General features: G+C 41.8%; 1 protein-coding gene across 1 annotated transcript; it reads left to right on the forward strand.

Annotated features, from left to right (window-relative positions):
* The first annotated feature begins 20,154 nt into the window (after window positions 1-20,154).
* On the forward strand, window positions 20,155-20,766 carry LOC124159625. The gene has a single exon (XM_046535544.1). The coding sequence runs from the start codon at window positions 20,155-20,157 to the stop codon at window positions 20,764-20,766; it is 612 nt and encodes a 203-aa protein (XP_046391500.1).
* Window positions 20,767-21,073: the final 307 nt, after the last annotated feature.

The raw sequence follows: 21,073 nt of genomic DNA on the forward strand, positions 1-21,073 counted from the left end.
ATTTCGTTTCGACCCTGAGTTTACCTTCCAAGGTTTTAATCCATTTCGTTTCGTTTCTAAGAAACTATAGTAACTTTACTGGTTTTGGCTTTCGTTTCGTTTCAATTGCCACCCCTGCTTTCAACCAATCAGAATGCACGGCCGATGAAAGTTATAGTAATGCTACGGTTCATATTTGATTGAATGACAGTTGTAAGAACGGGAAGTGATGGAAGAAGCGATGGAATAAGGAACGGTAGGAATGACCGAGTCATTCAGAAAAATGAAAGAACGAGCGATCACTCACGATTTTGGTCCCTAAAAACGTATCGCTGGAGCTATTACTCAAAGGGACCAATAAATGACCAGTGGTTCAGGCTTTAGTTCTAATATTCCCTTTTATACTTGATTTTTATTTTCAAAATTGATTTTCACGTCATTTGCGTTCACTTTTTTCTCTCTCTATCTCCTACCAGTGGTAAAAATATGAGTGTCCTATGCATCAAATGGCGGTAGGAATCATCATCATTGGTCAACAATCCTTACATTGGTTTGGAGCAGCTCTTCATTCCTCTCTCTTATCCGCTAGCCTTTTCACAGCGACGTATTTATTCTCCTTTACATCCTTTATAACCTGTCCTATGTAACTCATTCGGGGCCGTCCCTTGCCCTTCTTCCCTTCCCTTTGTCCTTCAACGATTGTCTTCATCAGGCCTTTAGGTCACCATGCCTCAATTTCCTCATTACGATTGAATAGAGTATTTAATCTAGAAATAAAGAAGATGCGAAGAAATAGATTCGTACATTTAAAAAATGAAGCGGACGGGAACAATTTTTTTTTTACTCTTCCAATAATGCGTTATTTTTTTCATCCTGAAAATTCACTTTAAGTGTATTTTCACTCCCCATTGATGGCAGACAGCTCTACATATTCCATCAAGCTAACGCCGGAATGCTTTTCGAGGATTAATCCAATCGCCGATCCAGTAGTTCTCATAGGCCTGCTGCCGAAGTTCAAATCACGAGCAATTCAATTTTGGTGCACCAAGTAGGACCTCATTCGGAAGTTTCCCTGGGCGTTACGGCGGCGGATGAGAGGGAGGAGAGGGGTTGGAATTGGCGGAGCGAAGCGGTCGACGCGACGCGCGGAGGTTGGCGACTCTGTCTTCATACCTCTAATCCAACCCTCATCTCCCTCTCCACCAGAGCTGGGAGTTACGGTTCATTTTGAGGACTCGGTTCACGTGATTTGTTTCATGGCAATGATTCGATTCTTCAAAACTCTCATAGTGAAAGAAATGATAGAAGTTTACGATTTTTTTAATGCGCAGCCAAATCCACAAATCTATGATGCATGCGTAATGGATACAGTTGTTTTTTGATTTCATTTTAAGTGACCTTTAAAGGAAATAGTAATATTTTTTATTTTAATCAAAGTCTGATTACAAAATTTACAAGCCTGATTATAATCCAATGAACTGAGTCAAAATCAGTTCACGGTGATAAAAATGTATTCCTATCGGTGACCAACCTGTATTGACGAAATCTAACTCGCTTAAGAACGAGTAATGTTAGGTGGATTCGGCTAGCAGCTACATTACTCGGTTAATTTTCTAGCAATGCAGCCAATCTCGTCCAACTATAACCATGTTTATTCTGTGGATGGTATTAACATTAAGGCAACAGACGAAGGGAAGTACCTGGGAGCTATGATAACCTCGAACCTATCGTGGGGTACACATATAAGGAATATCTGTGGCATGGCCCTGAAGAAATTAGGATTCGTCAAGCGTATTGTGGGAAGATTTTCGGATGAGAAAGTGAAAGAAAGGTGCTATTTTGCACTCGTCTGTCCGCACCTTGAATATGCAGCGAGCGCATGGGATCCGGTACAGAAAGACTTAATCCGCGAACTGAATAAAATACAAAGGAAGTCTGCGCATTTCGTCAAAAACTGCTACGGACGCACACAAAGCGTTACGCAGATGTTAAGCAAATTAAGCTGGGAGCCGCTGGAGACTCGGAGGCTGCGCGTTAGGCTTAGATTACTTGAACAATTGAGAATCGATATCTTTAAGAGCGACACGGAGAACATAATATTAGATCCACACCATATTTACAGGTCCGATAGAAGATAAATTAAGAGATATGTTTTGCCGAACGGATAGGTATGGGAATTCGTTTTTCTACTGAACCATAAAGGACTTCAATAAATGCTAGTCCCAACTTCGTAGAGCACTTCAAATTTTATGCGAAGACGGCTGATGTCCTAACACCCCCTGCCACACGCTTTTTAGGTGGTTTGCGGGGTATTATGTAGATTTAGATTAACCAATTCAGCTGGATTTGGATTCGTCGTTCTTTATGAACTACTTCGTTGATTTTGAACTATTGCTCAAACGAATCACGATTTAATAAAATTGGTTCATCACAATGAATCGTTCATTTTAACCATTCATTCATGAACGACTCAGCTCTATTCACCTCTTCCTATCTGTCCCTCCCTCTCTCTCGCTATCCCTTGTCCAATGAATTTCCATTGAACGCTCAAGTGAGGGAGAGAGAGAGAGGGAGAAAGATACAGAGAAAGCAGGAAAACGTATAGCTGTGGAAGGGTGCGAAGTCGTTTGTGTCACTCGTCCGCTACTACAGCAGCGCCGTATCGCTCGAACCCCGGAGACCAAACAAAGTAGGAGCGGACCGCGTGCGACAACAGCTCTTGTTCCCCCCCTCAACCATTCACCCGGCCATATCCCTACCCCTCCAACCTCGCTCTTTTTTCAATTTATTGTATCTCACGGAGGGGAGGGCGAATATTGGTGAATGTATGGGGTGGAATAGAGTAAAGAGGAGGGGAGACGCTTGGATTTTGTTAAGTACTGCAAAACAAAAAAAATCCTTAATGATTTGAATCAAGTGTACATATATCATTCATCTTCGGTGATTTTCGATTTCGATGGCTAGGATGGGTCATGTGATTTCGATGGTCGATGATCACCCTCCAACTTCGATTGTCTCTCAGTGATGCTCTCTTAATGTCAATAATAAATCATTCGTTACTAATATCTTTATTTTCGATGGACTATGAAGTGGTAATCGATATTCTGTCTCGCCATTGAAATGGTCATTATGTTTTCGAAAGCATCTTGAGTGTATAAGGTTTTAACTCTTTGCTCATGGCAACTTTTCGAACACTCACGGCCATTCCAATTGTAACGGTCATTTATTATTTCACTACGCTGAACATTGTCGTTCGCTTAGTTATCGATGGCCCCTTCTTTTTCAATCATCATCATAGAGTATCTTAGGAAGAGAACTGCATTCACGAAGGAGGCAGACTTTTTATCTTTAATTTTGCTTGGCATTTCATTTTGTAATTTAGGTCCAATGGACAAAAAGAATCTTTTCAAACGCTTGAGGCAAATTTTAGGCAAACGGACCCAGCAGCCACTACCAGGATTATGCATAAAATGTCGTCCATTGCCGGTCTAGCGTGGCGGCAGAGATGAGTCCTTACCTGCCATACCGAAGGTCGCGAGTTCGGGTCCCGCCTGGATAGGTTGCGCCCATCAAGGGCATGGGTGTCTGCAATCGTCTGTAGCTAGTTGTAGAGATGTAGAGAACTCATTGTGCTGTTTTCGGGGGTAATTGAGGTAAATAAAAAAATCTTTATTTAAGATACGTTGCCGCTTCTTAAATAAAAGGTATTTCTTACCTATCTTATAGCGTACATATTTATTTGAAGGGGAAGAACTCTAAGTCTAGTGAAAAGTCTCAGTCCATTCTCCTCTTAGTACTGCGCAATCACTCCAATCGTACAAGTCGATCAAAATAGTTGACTGCTATAGCGGAAAACTTGGGCGTGAAAACCAGGCTACAGTATCCATTCGAATCTGTACAAGTGAACTGGTACCTTCTAACCAGCTTCAGTATCTTCTCCTCGTCGCACTTCGCAGTCACTCGACTCGTACAATAGTCGACTGCTATTTCGGCAAACTTCGACGTGAAAAACCAGGCTATAGTGTCTGTTTGAATCTGTACGAGCCAAGTGGTCCCTTCGAGCAAGCTCGGTGATGACGCGGCGTGGTCGCTGTGGCAGGCGGGGGTTTGGAGTGCCACCCGGACAACGCGCCAGCGACACCCTATCTCTGCCTCCCATCAGCGGTAGCCCCTCCTCACACCCACTCGCACTCTTCCCTGCGTCGGGGCGACCCCTTCCTTCACCCACATTTCACCCCTAAAACTCACTTTGTTTCATCCCTCTCTCTCGCTAGCGAAGCAACGGGAGAGGTGTTTGCGCTTCCGGGCGTTCTCAGATGGCCAGGCGGGCGATAGATTCATGCGTGACGACACGGTCGCTTTACCGTGTCTCGTCTATCTCCATCTATTCCTACGCTCTTTTTTTTCGCGTAGAGTTTGCCTCTTCGATTTCCTCCATTGGATTTGTGCGTCTGAACCAGTATATATAGCTGTGATTTTCGGCTTCTGCTCCATGAGAACAAGATTGAAATGTAAAAATCCCAGAACACGTGATTCTGAATGAGTCTGATTGGCCGATTTCGATTGTAGTGTTTATTTATAGAAGTAATTTAGCTCGTCTAGAAAGGTTAGTTACATTGATTTTAATGCTATCGAAGAAGGAAACTTAGGTGAGCTTAGATAAAATCCACACAAATATTCTCATTCACTAACTTTTCCTGTTCACCGTAATAATTTTGTAGTTTTCATAGACTCAGTTTTCAGTTACTACGCAACTAGCTTAAGCGCTCTTTTCTTTCTTAATCAGATTCAGATACCATAGATTCGAACTAATGTATAAAGTACTAATGTATAAATGTATATAGTTCTATATTTCGTAGCTATTCAGGGGCAAAATTTTGAAATAATCATATCTGGAACTTCATTTCGTGCTGTTCGTATTAAATGAATCAAAATAAAAAATTTTAATTTTACTCGTGCTAAATGTTACGTTTTTTTCTTTAGTTGAATTTTTTAACTTCAATTTTTTTCCTTTGCTTCAGCAGTATTTGCTGAATAATAAGTAGTAGTAATTGATTAGGCACCATATTTTACTCGTCATTTCTTAACAATTAGTATTTTATTCGAAGGCCTTCTTGTCTTCTCCAGATTGAAATTTTAGCCATCCCTTACGGACAATACCAATAGCTATTAGGAGATCACGGATCTATAGTATGGTGCTAATTTTCCTAAGGCAACATAGTGCAAATCCCATAGCAACCTTGTTTTAGCGATTGTCTTATTTCCTATGCAATAAACGAATCCCGAAACTTTTTCGTTATCTACATTTACTCTGAACGTGATTCTCAATACGTTCATAAAAAGAAATGATATTTTGACTGCTTAATATGGGTTTCTGTAGACATATTAGTGTGTGTATAAAAAATTGTGGCAGAAATTCCTCTGGGTCTGTAGGCATGCATTCGGATGGATTTTTGATGAACTTTTATCGCTACGGACCAGGAAATGTTGTCAAAATTTTTTCAACCCCCTCCATGGAGTTTAGATTGGAATCCATCGAAATTGTGTGAGAGTGACTTTGCTGTAAAAAAATATGGAGGAAAATGCTCAAATTTTTGATTTGATTGAGCTCTGGCCGCGTTGATTCTCGAAAATTTGTGAATTTTTTTCCGCTATCTTCTGTCCTGAATATCTAACTTTTAACGAACGATGCGTCATCAGCCGAACTCCTGGCAGCACATTTCAAATACGAGGCATGTTTTAAAGTCTGCAATTTAGTGATCAATATCTCCAACGCAACCAGTTTTTGCGGGAATATTCCCTTTGCAACAATCTTTTTTTCGCTTGGAAAATCCGTTTCGTGCTTTGTTGGATGTGAGAATTATACGTTGGTGTTTTATAGTAGTCAGTTATCGTTTGGAATAATTTTCTTCTTCACTATCACCTATCTTTTTCTACTTGCCGCTTACATTGCATCTTGGAGAGTAATATAAAAAATATGATAACATAATCGAAATAAGTGAAAATCAGGGTTTTATTTAGCTCTTCAGAGGAATTTGGATGCCTTACTCCGGTTTATAAATCAATGAATCCCAATTTTAGAAATAATATGTATTTATCTGAAAACTCATAAGTGGGTGTCAAAATTAATAATTAAAAATGGGACAAATAATCGTTTATGGTAGGGATAAAAATATACCCATTACATAACAGTAATGAAAAAGGATCGACCTTTTCAAATTTATCTGTATTTATTTTTTTTGATCATATGGGACCAACGAGTCTTTCAGTCGTATAACTATAAAATTGATCGAGAGCAGCTTACTCACTTGAAGCCAGAAACATTTTAAATTTAATATTTTGTCGGAGTTAATTAATAATTAGTTATTTGATTCGAAGCGAACCCTTCAGACACCACAAAACAATATTCTTCGAAGTTCAAGGTCTTGTAGGGAAAAGGAAGTTGCCAACCTACCCTGAATGTGTGATATTCACGCGTCCATAGCTTAGTCCGTGATTAACTTTACCCTCCCCTAACTAAACCAACCTTCGGGGTTGATTATTTAGTGTGTAATTTGCTATGGGTATTGATCAAGTTGGTTTCACTTTCCCTGAGTCAATATGGCTTGAGTCGTTTTTGGTACGGGGTGAATGCATGCGTCCAAGCTAGGGTACGTACCTAGGGTAATTGCAGGGTTTTCTTACTCCCAGCTGATTCATATGTTGGCATTCTGAGCTGGAGCCTCAAACATTGCGTTGTTATATTAATTTTATCTGGTATCATTACCGTAAAAATCTTAGCATGATGAGTAATTGAGTGTTTGCTCCAGACCTCTTTCTCACCAAATGAAATAAACCCTGTTAAGGTTTGATTTTCAGATTACGTAAAACCTTCTGAGAGAAGAAAAAATTCCTCCGGCGTTACTAAATTAGACTGAGTTTACATTGAGATGCGAGGTCAGATCCGGCGTAGAGATTGGAGAACGATCGTCCTCCGCGGGATCTCTTCAAACTCTATTACCATCTTTAACTTCTCTGCCTTTCTCCAGGAACTCCTTGCAATATTAATGAGCAATAAACGATTTTGCGAGGAGGCAGAAAAAGAGGACAAACACTTTTAATTGGAACTCTTCTCAACTTGCTCCAGAAAGTTAAATCCAGAGTCGTCTCGGGGAATTCTTTCTTTCCTCGCAAGGATTCCTTCTTCTCCTCGGCGTCTTCTCCTTCACGCGCCAACTCTTCCTCGTCTCTTCGAATGAATTGATGAGAAATCCTTGTCGGTTTTTTGAAATCCTTCCCTACTGCTTTCTCCTCAAGATCATCCCCAAAGACCTTGCCGCTTCATCTTCACCTGACGCCGAATCCAATGTTTCCGCCCACAGTCCTGATTTAATGAATCCCCCGAGCCTGAGAGAAGGACTCCACTTCCCGCTATATATGTAATAGAGTTGCTATATAGGCGAGAGTGATGTGAAAGGTAATTCCAACCGAATGAAAGCTGGTATCCTTTCCCCGGTGGGTTAAGACCTGCGGAAGCAGGGAAAAAATGATCAATGCAGCATGGGAGATCTTTTCTCGTCTTCCCAACGACGTAAGTCTCATCGCATGGCTCCGGCCCACAGCCTGGTATATCGAAACTCACTACTCAGCCGCAGATCAACACCTTATGAGGATTGTCGGTAGGACATGTCTTATATGTGCGAATTTCTGCTGACTACTTATAACATTTTTGCAACGAGATTCCTGCATTATCAAAAATCTACTTGAAAGGTTTTGTTATTTCTCATTTATAAAAATTCCTTAAATTAATAATTAAATTATTTTGTATAAATTTTAACTTGTTAATATTTCTATTCAGAGAATTATAAAGAGGAAAGAGCATCAAAGTAGGTACTCTTTTGTAAATAAATAATATTTAAGTTCATTGCCTCAAATTTCATGAGCGTTTTCATAATTTAGTCGCTGCAAAGTCAGAACCGATCTTTCTCATCGATATTACCTGCTCCCTTGGACTGTTCACGACTCAATTAAGTTTAAAAAATTCATTACTCATGATTAACGTTGGACCATGATATATATGATACCGTTGGACCTAGATGTTTAAGTCTTCTGTCTCTATGTCTATGAAAAAATAGAACAATTTGTAATTTTTTATCTATTTTAGGGGAATATTATTTTGGATATCAGTAGTACCAATCGTGAAAGATCTCATAAGTGGTTATTAAGGAACTTAAAGGCTGAGAAATGATGCATCTGCCCTGGCTGGTTAACGATACTGTCTTATTTTCTCTAAGAGGCTGACCAATATTTTTTATTTACATTATAATCCTTTCGGCCAACCACTTTTCCTTATTTAAGCCATGAAAAACTTTTATTTCATCTCAGTAAAGTTGTTTTTTTAATAGGTGCACCACATTAACTTGCATGAATATGTCCTATTAAAAGTTTCTCGTAATTACATCCGTTCATTGTATTGTGAGGAAAAAAAACTCAAGCCATAGCGATGGTTTTTGATGTTGATTAAAACGTCGACATGGAGGAAGAATATGTAAATATGGATAATACAATGCCAACCAGCCCCTGAGAACTAAGCTAAGCTGAGAAATTTGCTATTTTGCAGCTTAAATCTTTCTTCATAGTAGTCCGATGGCGCACCTCCACGGTCATATTTGGATTCAATTACATATATTTCTTGGGAATATGTAATGATTATAGTGCATCTAAAATAATCTTGTTGATGATTTTTAACGAAAAGAGCTGCCATTTCAAGTGGCCAAGAGGGCTGAAGTTTCTTTAAGTGTTAAGTAAATCTTTCTCTCGTAAATGACTACATTGATATGGCCATCAGTTTGACCCTCCCCATCTTTAAAGACTATGAAATGAAGGGGTCCACGCGCGCAGCAGCTATCACGAGCTATTATAACGCGGCCGAAACAAGCAGTCAAACTCATACCCACGTGTTATGGTTCCGCTTTTGGACCCGGTGAACATATTGCTATGGCCCTTAATTTTAGCTGTGCTTTGGAATCAAGGTCAGCGGGACAGGGATGATGAGATGTTGAACGATGGGACATGTCTCCGGGCGTTGGTTGAACGGTCTGGTTAAATTTGACGCCCCCAACATTTCCCCTCGGGAGACTGGGAACGGTCGTTTTTTTTTTGCAAAGAAAAGTCGCAACTCGTTCGTCGCGCTAGCTTTCATGAAGTCATCAGAGCATTGCTATTTCTGCGTCTCCTCAGTGGTTTTTTTCGTGGCCCACTGGTAGTGCGAAACGATTGCGGAGTACCTAGGATGGGTAAAGTGGAATTTATCAAGGACAGAATTAGCACCTAATGGAATTGAACGAAACCCTCCATTGCTTCAACTCTACGATTATTTGAGACCATTGCCCATTTTCATTTTCTTTTGGAATTATTGAAAACAAATTTTTATCCCTTTTTTTCGCTCGCATTTAAAAAAAAAGTATTTATTTTCGGGTGACATCCTTTGATCCTTGGACGATTTTTCTTTGGAGCTTCAAAGGATTTTATCTACAAATAAATAAGGTTGCCTATTTTTGTGAGTCCTCGATAGTTGGGGATCGCTGATTGTCGACCGTATTCATGGATTCCTTGGCTTTGGATATCGTTACGCAGATATATAGACATTCCATATTGTCGTCATCCATTCAGAAAGAACCGCTGAAACTTGCAGTCGAAACTGGGTGCCATGCTGGGTTTACATGTCCAAGTGGGCTGCTATGGTAAAACCTCAAAAACAACTCTATATTTTAATATCTTCTTCTTTTTGAAAAAATAAATAAATATTGGACTACCATTGATCTCTCTTGAGTGATACCGTTGTACGCACCACACCTAAGACCAGAACCGATAGTAGAAATATGAAATGGCACACCAAGAGTGAAGGTAACGGAATTTTTAAGGTGGACCCAAGGTATAATCTATCCTACTGGGCTGCGAGGTAAAGGCAAAAAGGAAATACCTTTTATTAGAAATTGAGAATTAAGGTTAAGGTGTGAAAATAGGCTCGTAGATTAATGCTCTCTCTCTCTCTGCCACTTTCTGGTGAACGGTCTACTTTATATATAGTCATCGATTTCCACATCGTTCAGCTTTGAGCTGCTTTAACGTGGCTGAAAGATCGGAAGTCTAAATACTATATCGATCCAAACCCACTTCGTAGAGCTTTGCAGTCACTGACTTTGAGTTCTAAACAATTTAACGCCCATGCCACCTGCTCAAGTGAAATGAAGAAATAGAGCATCTTTCGAGGGCTTCTGGGATTTTGCTCCGTGCATCACAAATAGAGCAAATTTAAATTTTTTTCTCAGCCCATTTAATTTTGATAATATGGTGACTTGGGAGATAAACTACTTCCCTACCCTGACGACATTTTCTTCAACCAAAAAAGCACTCAATCGAATATTTATGACCTTCCCTTTTGAAATGTATTGGTGTCGGCTATTTTTTGAGTTCGCAGTCTGATCCCGTGCGTGGTGCATGGCGACCAGCAGTCCATTGTTAATACAGTTCAGTGGTCAAGATCCACACGCGCCAATCGAACGCAACAATCGGCTGATATAGAAGTTAACTTCGTATTTAACTAAGACTCAGACATCGCTGTGTTGGTTTCGATCAATCGAGAGCCATCGATAGAGCTTAAAGGTAGTCGAAGTCGTTTTTTTTTTCCTCTCCCTCTTCATTATTCCCTCTTTACCCACCTCGGAGGAATAAAGAAGGGAGCTGTGATGGTATGTAGTTGGACGGGAGAGTGGTTTTTTGGAAATGGAAAGCGCGCGTGAGAATGGGTGGATTTCCGAGGGTGAGGAGGGGAAGTGGGGGGTGCGGGGTTTCGAGGCTGGGGAGGGGGTGGGGAGTTTAGCAAAGCCCTTACACCCACTCGCAATCGAAATGCGCCCTCTACCCCGCACCCTTTCCCTCTCCTTTCGTGGGTTCGGATCCGAAAATAATCCTCCTCCTCTCCCCGTTTCCCCATCAGTCCGCACTTGAGCCAGATATTGAGATGACACGGAGGAGGGCCCTCCTTGACGGCAGAGAAAAAGTTTATCCTTCACTCCCTCTCTGTCCCCCATTTCCTCTTCATCCCAGCGGAAAGCTGGGGACATGCGGTAGAGATCCTATCTCTTTACAACCGAGAATGAACCACCCTTACGTCCAGAGTCAGTTGTCTCCAGACAATTAAACATTTACTAACCATATGTAATATATCGACTCTGGCGGCGGTGAAGTTTCCGTGAGAAAAAATTACCCTGGACCGGGAATCAAACCACGGACTACTGCGGGCTACTGCGCAGACCGTAGGGGTCTAGATTAGGAAACTGGAATTCGTAGTGGAACCTGGGTAGTGAATCTTATGAGAAAATTATGGCAATTCCTATAAATATTAATTGATGATTAAAATACCAGGCGTTTTATGATCGCTTACCGATGTCCGCAATGTCAGCACTATCTCCATCCATACCTCTTGTCCCCTTCGTATCTCATCAAGAATCTTCCTGTCTTCACCCACCATGCGTAGCACTTCCTCGTTCCTCTCCCTCTCTGTCCACTTCACGATTTCAAATCTCCTCCGCACTCACATCTAGAGCGATAAAAAGAAACAAGATAAAAAATGTCTTAAACAATACATTTGGTGCAGAGAAGTTTAACGAAAGGATAACGGAAACCTATTAATTTTTGCTTACCCTTAACCATTCCACATACAAAATATATTATTAATATCGCTCCTAAATCATATATTTGAGACGGCAAAACAGCTTTTGGCATGTGTTTAGCAAAACCAATGATTTTGCCTGACCTCCATTCCTGAGCATTCCTTCCTTTTCCATCCTACTGTAACTCTTGGCTCGTTCATATCGACTCTTCGGTGGCCTTCTTCACTTGATTCAAGGCTCCATAAAACATCTTTTGCCCGTAATAAAAGCGTTTTGAAGGATCTCTTCACCTGCAATGTGTGTATACCTTTAGTTTCACTTCATCACTTACGAGCCCCATAGTGATCACCTTCATTTTAATTACGCTTTTATGGATAAACATATTTACAGATCGTATTTTTTCCGTACAAGGGTGTTAAATTAATCCGTCGTTAAGTTTTATCACTACTCCTTCACTGTGAAGTGACTGCTCCTTGAACTGAACGTGTGATGCATGTTGGAACACGCCACTGTGAATGACTTGTAGGAAACCTAAGTCAGGTTAACCCCGTTAACTAATCCGATTTTAATGGAAATTGCTTATGTGAAATAGTCAATTATGAACTTTTTCACCATGGTCTAATTTACATATACTTAAAATATTAGGATAATGGCACAAGTTATAAAATAAGAAGTCGTCACTATAAAGAGACCGTTTGAGCAGGAGTAATGCCTGAGTTGAAGCTACTGTGTGTTTCCAGATTTCATATGGGACTCTTGAATTATACATCTTTAGGTTAGATAAAATATAAGCAAGTAAACTCTTCGATATAAGTAGCATTTTTTATAGTGAACATATAGTCTTTAATTATTAACTTAAACTGGATCTTGGGCCTAGGGAAAGTGGCTTATTTTCTTCTTTTTGGTTAGAATAAAATCGTGGGTATTTTTATTATTTTTTAATTTATTGTATTCTACATCAGTTTTGGACATGAAGGTTTAGATTTTAAGATGAAAATATCTTTTTTCCCGTAAATTTCATGTGTATGACTCTTTTACACTGCTTAACATTGATGATCTTTTAGCTTGGTAGATACTGTTTCGTTTCATTCCTTCGGTTTTTCAGATCAGGCGAGAGAGTGTCGGATTGATTTTTCGGTCGAAATTGATTTTGCAATCGGGCCGCGTGCTTATTACTCTATCTGCTCGCTTGCTTGGAGTTCTGCCAGAGGGCCCTGCAGTTATCTCGCCAAAGGCGTCATCTCCAACGGTGCTCAAATAGTCGTTTCCTTCGCTGCCGAATGAGCGGTCGCCGTGCTCATTAAAATCTTCATGTTCTCGAGTGTCAATCACGGGAAATGTCACACGCCGAGGGCTTTCTTCATCGTGACTCGCGTCTATTGATCTAAAAATCTCCTCTCGACTCGGCCGCTGCGACTGTCATGAACGCTCACCGTCTCTACCACCTTTTGAAATTTAGTGCCCCAGAAAATTTTGAAAAAACTTCCATTTTTTTTATTATTCGATATTCCACGTGCTTCTAGTGGATAGCTCCATCCTCTGGAATGCATGTTTTTAAAAATTTACTTGACCTCCAGTAAAAAAGGTAGTTTTGTTTTCTAGCATTTAATTTTATACCAAAATTATTTTTAATGTGATACCTCGCTCTCCTCAAAGTACATTTTGTAGCTACCGAAGGATCGGCTTAGTGAAAATTCGAGTTTTGAAATGTTTGCGTTCGTTTCCAATATCGCTCATTCTGCATTGAACATTCATGCTATCACGCTCGGAATTTAAGCTTTTACACCTTGTATCTGAACTATGATTCCTGGTCCTCAGAAGTGTAAGTTATTTTTTTATACCCGAGCTGATGTATCCTGCTTTCTCTGCTAAAAATTTTCGGCCATGTGGGCGTTTCTCAAGAAGATATTTTTAGCTTAAACCTTCTCGACAAAGGTTAAAAGAGGAAGAAGTAGTTGCAGATGCACTTATTTATTCGAGTGTTATTTATTCATCAGAATCATATTATATATTTCGCCGCATGATTAATTAAAGTGCTACATTCTGACTATTCCTGCAAATGAGATGGTTATTATTTGTCTCCATGTATTATTTTTATTTAAGCCACGAATACTCATGTAAACTTTTGCTGTTTCACCATTAGAGCTGTGGACGAAGATTCTGGATTTTGATTTAGTTTCCAATTGGTATGTTTTCTGGTAGGCAATTTATATTATGTGTTTCATTCATTGGCTAAAAATTCTGGTACACATCTACTTGGTATCAAGGATTCGGTGATAAGTAGATATGACATTACTCAGATATATTATTTCGAATAGCGAATATCAGTTCTTGAATGAATTTTTAAATAAATAAAATACCGTAGCACTTTTAACATTTTTAATAATTGTTTAAATATATCTAACTTCCACCAATTGAAGCCTGAATCTGTTTAACTTGTTCTTAAATGAAGCTACTATTCTTAGCTTCGTTTCGGAATTCCATCCTCAGGGCTTGGAATTAAGCAAAGGCTATGCATTTGTTCCATATTGACGACCAGATTGTGATAATAATTATTTTTTATGTATACGAGCAATTTATGATGAAATTCATGTTTAGTAGGTCCAATTAAAAGGCTCAAGAATCATAATTATATAAGGTGGTTGTCAATATTCATCTATATCTACATCTACATAATACCCCGCGAGCCGCCTAAAAGTCGTGTGGCAGGGGGTGTCAGGCCACCAGCCGTTTACAAAAAAATGAAGTGCTCTAACGAGGTTGGGACTAGCGTTTATTAAAGTCCTTTATGGTTCGGGGGAAAAAAGAATTCCCATATATATCCGTTCGGCAAAACATCTCTCGTAATTTATCGCTTCTATCGGACCTGGAAATATGGTGTGGATCTAATATTATGTTCTCCGTGCCGCTCTTAAAGATATCCATTCTCAATTGTTCAAGCAATTTAAGCCTAGCTCGCAGCCTCCGAGTCTCCAACGGCTCCCAACTTAATTCGCTAAACATCTGCGTAACACTGTCTGTACACCCGTAGCAGTTTTTGACGAAACGCGGAAATATTGAGCAAAGGCATAAAGCAAATTTATTATATTGCCTGAGGATTTCACTTAATAATGCCAGCAGCGTATAAAGGCCGTTTTACACGGTACACGGAATTGCGCAATCTGACGTACGTGCGAAGGTGCAATCAAAATTGCGTCGTGTAAAGCGGTGAATTGCTAGAACACATGCGAGAATGCGTGGATGCGAGACGGCAAAATAGCCCCTGTTCTAATTTCGTTCATACATTCGCGCAATTCCACGCCATTTTAGAAATTAATGCAGCTCTAACCTGCGCAATTCCGTGTATCGTGTAAAACGGCCTTATGAAAAGTTACTTGATTTCAGGACCTATGATCGCTATCCGGGTTAGTAGGTATATTTAAAAAAAAAGGTGAAAAACAAGAGGACTCTATTTCTTAGATGGTAGTTTAGAAGGCTAGTAGGAAGTAAAGGCAAAGGTGTCGATGTCGGAGGCACATTGTTGGATGGTAGTGTTGGACGGTGAGATATACCATTAGTTCACGTTTGGGTATCCGACGGCCTAAACCCAAGGGTGGAGGGATAGACGTAGAGAGGATGGAAAATGGGGGCTTCGAAGAACGTGAGGAGCTGGATAGGGGGGAAGGTAGATTAAATTGGATATCTCCTTTCCTCGAGAGATGGAGAGGGAGAGATCCTTAGTCGGAGAAAGATCCCTTTGCATTAAATAAGTGGAATCCAATGGTTTGGAAAGGGTCGGTGGAGCTATGGGCGCTGTGGGAAAAAATAATTGCGCGGGTATTCGTTTGTGGCGCGGACGCAGCGTTTGGAAGAGACGTTTGAATGGGTAGTATTTCTTACGGGATGGGTCCTCAGCCGACAGTTCAACAATGACCGCTGTGGTCGTATGATCGATGAAAAATATCTTTAAAGAATCGTGTAGGTTTAATTAGATTATATTTTTCTGTACCAGATAATTTGAATGAAGATATGATTTTAAGGGAGTTATTAATTTTTTCGATGCATTTAATTCATTGATTCGTTCTTATGAGGTAATTGACTTCTTGGTCAATACTTGGATTTGTATTAGTCCTCTCCTATAAAACACAAGCAATAATTTTTGATAGTAAATCAGTTCTAAATTTGCTTCTAAAATTGCTTACGTCTGCCTTCCAAATTTATGTGCCCTTTCGTGTTTACAAAGATTGCTCCGTTTCTCAGACAATCTCAGTAAACTGCATTAATTGTGTTAAAAGATATTTGTTTCAGTGCAGCATTCGATAAGTAATTCATTTTCTTTACTACGACAGGTTATTCCAAATAATAATAAACATTTATTCATTATTAGCATTACTAGAATACTAATAATGAATAAATGAGTATGGAGAAATAGTGTCGTTTTGAAATAGAAATTTTAACGTTATTTCTTTAATGATAGCGGGTTTGGCTTGAACCACCTTGCTTTTGTTCTGGCTACTTCTAATTTTCTAGATTTATAAGAATGTGAATATCACCAAAACACCGAAAGTTGCTTTATGCAACTAATAGCTAATTTTACGACTAAAAATCGTTCATTGGCCCGGGATTTCAATAATTTAACTGAAAAAATTACTTTAGTTTTTTATCTATAATATTTAACTGCTTAGCGGCAAAAATGTGCAATATGGAGCGAAAGAATTTTTGTTCCGAAATTGGGGTAGGGGTGCGCTTGGCAGTTCATTCAGGTAATGACTAAAGGTTCCTCTGATCGAATGAATTGGATTGAGACTTTCAGTCTGCGATGAAGACGTAATGTATTCCATTCACATAAAACTCCCGTACGTTTCGTAGTTATTGCAAATATATTAAGGGGTGATTAAAAGGTTTCTAACCATTGAGTGCTGGTAGCGTCGTCGCCTTCTTCCTGTCTTTCGCGAGTAGTGCCAAGAGCGCTATAGAGCAATTTCACTCCTATATGCTGGTCTTTCACTTGTGGCGGGTTCGTCGCGGAGGCCCCATTTAATGACAACCCCGGATAGACAGCGGGCGCCGAGGTCGCGGAGCTGCGGGAGCGACGGATATAAAAGGCCGTGTCTTGCGGCAGACGGGGGTTATTTTGCTGTAAAACCAGACAGTGTAAAGTTGCTTGGTGGCTACTGAATAAAAAGGCCGAAACCCGGATCGGAGTTTACTTATTTCTACGGCAACAACACATGGTGTCAGGTGTGTTATTATGTCGAATAAGCAAGTCGAAGGGATAGGAGGTCCTACCTGGTCCATACCCCAGCAGTTTTCCTTCGTGGCGGAAGATTGGCCAAGATGGAGTCGACGGTTCGAGAGGTACAGACGAGCTTCTGGACTCGCCAAAAAGCCAGAAGATGAGCAAGTCGACGCATTGATTTATGCAATGGGTGACGACGCGGACGATATACTATCATCCTTCAACCTATCGGCGGAAGAAGAAAAGAATTACAGTATCGTGTTTGGAAAGTTTGAAGAGCATTTTGTCCCGAAGGTAAATATAATTTACGAACGTGCCCGTTTCAACAAGCGACTGCAAGGAGAGACCGAAACGGTGGAAGAATTCGTTCGTAATCTGCATATTCTCGCTAAAAACTGTAAATTTGGCACCCTGCGTGAAGAATTGGTGAGGGACCGTCTGGTAGTTGGTTTACGGAACGCCAAGTTGTCCGAAGCCCTACAATTGGATCCGGAGCTTACGCTGGAGAGAGCCGTTACAAAGGCGAGGCAAGCAGAAGACGTGCACAGGCAACAGACGCTGATAAGGAGTAACTCAGGGGAAGATAAAACAGTCCACTCGCAGGCACGAGGATCTGAGGTGGACGTGGTGCGGAAGAAGGCTCCACGGCACCAGAAGGCATCGACGTCAACAGCCGCCCTACCCGACCAAATGAAGGTGAGTGGTCGCAAATGTCCACGGTGCGGGAAAACGCCGCAGCACGCTTTCGCACGATGTCCGGCGCGTCAATCTGCGTGCGCCCTTTGTAAAAAGAAAGGACATTGGGCAGCAGTTTGCAGAACGAAGGCGGTTGCTGAAATTGACAAGCGGCTACCGGGTGAAGACGACCATTTCTTTTTGGGAAGCATTTCGACGGGAGAAGAACCATGGAGGGTCTCACTCGTCATCGGTAACCAAGAAATCCCCTTCAAAGTCGACACAGGCGCGGATGTCACTGTCATCGGCGCCGAATTATTTAAAACGTTGAAGGGAATACAACTCGAAAACACCACAACATTCCTCCGCGGCCCAAATCGAAGCAGATTGCAGGCCAAAGGAAAATTCCGGTCACTTCTACGTTGGAAGGATCGCGTGTACGAGGACGAGATTTTCGTGGTGAATGGAGTTGAAGATGCGCTCTTGGGACGTCCAGCTATATCATCACTGGGAATTTTGACTTGGCTGCGAGAAATAACAACTGGCCATCCGGAAGAAAATTACCAGGAACTTTTTCGTGGGCTAGGAAGAATGCCGAAACCTTACGTCATTCGCATCAAGGATGAAGCCGTGCCATATGCGGTATCTACGCCGAGAAGAGTGCCCTTGCCATTGAGAGATAAGGTTGAGAAAGAAATCAAGAAAATGGTGGGGGAAGGAATAATAACGGCGGTAGAAGAGCCGACGGAGTGGTGCGCGCCCATGGTAGTAGTGCCTAAAGCAGACGGAGGAGTTCGAATATGTGTAGATTTCACTAAATTAAATAAATGCATTCGGAAAGAACAGCACGAACTGCCAACCGTGGATGAATGTCTAACACTGATGAAGGCTTCAGAAGCGAAAATTTTCACAAAATTGGATGCTTGCAGAGGATACTACCAAATACCACTAGAGAGGGAATGCCGTCCGCTGACTACTTTCATTACCCCTTTTGGAAGGTATTGTTTTAACCGGATGCCGATGGGATTATCTTCAGCTGGAGAGCATTTTCAAAGACGAATGTCTGAAGCATTGACGGGGTTAAAGGGAGTAGTCAACGTTATGGATGACATACTCGTATTTGCAGCGACGCAGCCGGAGCACGACGTGAGATTGAACGCCGTCCTCCAGCGTCTTAGAGAAAATGGGATCACGTTGAATCGCGAGAAATGCCGATTTCGGGTCGCAGAGACAAAATTCTTAGGTCATGTCATATCGGCCGAGGATGGAATCAAGCCAGATCCTGAAAAAATTACGGCAATAGAGAAATTGCCGCAGCCCGAAACGGTAGCAGAGATACGTCGATTTCTTGGAATTGCGCATTATCATCTGAAATTTCTCCCTCACTTGGCGGATGTTACCTAACCGTTGAGAGAGCTGATGAGGGAAAAAGAGCCTTTGCCATGGGCTGCTACGCACACCAAAGCTTTCCAAGAAATCAAGCAAAGATTAACTAGTGCCCCATCATTAGCCATGTACGAGACAAATCGACCGACAAGAGTATTAGCCGACTCATCGTCATATGGATTGGGAGCTACACTAGAGCAGCGGCAGTCAGATGGTGATTGGAGAGCGGTATGTTTTGCGTCACGGACGTTGACAGATACCGAAAGACGCTACGCCCAATTGGAAAAGGAGGTATTAGCGCTTACCTGGGCGTGTGAAAAATTAGCAAATTATTTAGTAGGCAAGAAATTTCTTCTATGTACGGATCATAAACCACTTGTGGCACTATTGGGAACAAAACCCCTCAGCGATTTGTCCGCCAGAGTGCAGCGTTTCCGTATGCGCCTCATGCGTTTCGACTATGAGGTAATTTATATTCCCGGAAAGAAATTGTATACGCCAGATGCTCTCTCACGATCACCAATCCCCAAAACCCCAAAAGAAGGCGATATTCTCACCGATGAAGACGTGGAATTGTACGTCGAAGCTGTGAAAGCGGATTTACCAATGAGCGACAAACTCATGAAGGAAGTGTTGAAAGCGCAACGAGAAGATGAAAGAACTCGACGAATAACTAAGTACGTGAAAGAAGGCTGGCCACGTAAAGAGAAACTGCTGTTGGAGGATACCAGCTTCTACCACGAACGAGCAAATCTTTCCCTCCTTGACGGGCTACTAGTCAAGGGGACCAGGGTTTACATCCCGGAATCATGGAGGAAAGAGATATTGAGCCGTATCCACGAAGGTCATCTAGGTATTTCAAAGTGCCGGAGGCGGATGCAGCAGTCGGTGTGGTGGCCAGGAGCATCCCATCAAATACTGGAAATGATAAGCAAGTGCCCGGAATGTCTCGAACGTCGTCCATCGCGAGTAGAGCCGTTGAGACCTACGGAGACACCGGCACGGCCCTGGCAGATGGTGGGAATGGATATTTTTCATAGCAGAGGGCGTGAGTACTTAGTCATCGTAGACTACTTTTCAAAATACCCTGAAGTCGCGTATTTGGAAAATACGCGGGCCACGAACGTGATAGCGAAAATAAAATCAATATTCGCACGTCACGGAATCCCACAAGTAGTCCGAACGGACAATGGGCCACCGTTTGGAGGAAGAGAGTTCCAGGAATTCGCGAACAAATACGGAATGGATGTCGTAACTAGCAGTCCATACTACCCAAAGAGTAATGGACTAGCGGAAGCAGCGGTGAAAACGGTAAAAAACATACTGGCGAAAGAAAGAGACCCGTGGTTGGGGTTTCTTGCATACCGTGCATCACCCATGGAGTCGGGGTATTCCCCAGCGGAACTACTAATGGGACGTAAGCTGAGAACGACTTTGCCATTTCATCCTACGAAGTTGAATCCCAAATGGCCCAGCCTCACGGCCCTACGGGATAAGAATAAGGTCATCGCGGAGAGACAGAAGAGGAACTACGACCGACGACACCGGACGAAAGAACTACCCCTATTGCCTGCGGGAGCCACCGTTTGGGTGAGAGATCGTCGGGAGTATGGGACGGTTGTCGGAGAGTCGGGCCATCCCCGGTCCTATCTCATTGAGACGGGTAGTGGAGTCATCAGGAGGAATCGGGTGGCGCTGACATTAGCTGAACGGCAGCCGAGTATTTCGAGTGATTATGAAGCATTTTTTCCAGACCTCGAGTCTACAGCGAAGAGCCACAGCCCACCAGAGACGGGAGTATTCAGGACGAGATACGGACGACTTGTGCGTCCCCCTCAACGATACACTCCTTAGACCCGTTTCCCTGTTCCTTTCCCTGTTTTATTCAGTGTTTTTTCAGAAGGAGAGATGTGGCGGGTTCGTCGCGGAGGCCCCATTTAATGACAACCCCGGATAGACAGCGGGCGCCGAGGTCGCGGAGCTGCGGGAGCGACGGATATAAAAGGCCGTGTCTTGCGGCAGACGGGGGTTATTTTGCTGTAAAACCAGACAGTGTAAAGTTGCTTGGTGGCTACTGAATAAAAAGGCCGAAACCCGGATCGGAGTTTACTTATTTCTACGGCAACAACACATCACTGATTGTTCAGAAATGACACCCACC

Source organism: Ischnura elegans, chromosome 5 (genome assembly GCF_921293095.1).
Source record: "Ischnura elegans chromosome 5, ioIscEleg1.1, whole genome shotgun sequence".
In the NCBI taxonomy this organism is placed as follows: Eukaryota; Metazoa; Arthropoda; class Insecta; order Odonata; family Coenagrionidae; genus Ischnura; species Ischnura elegans.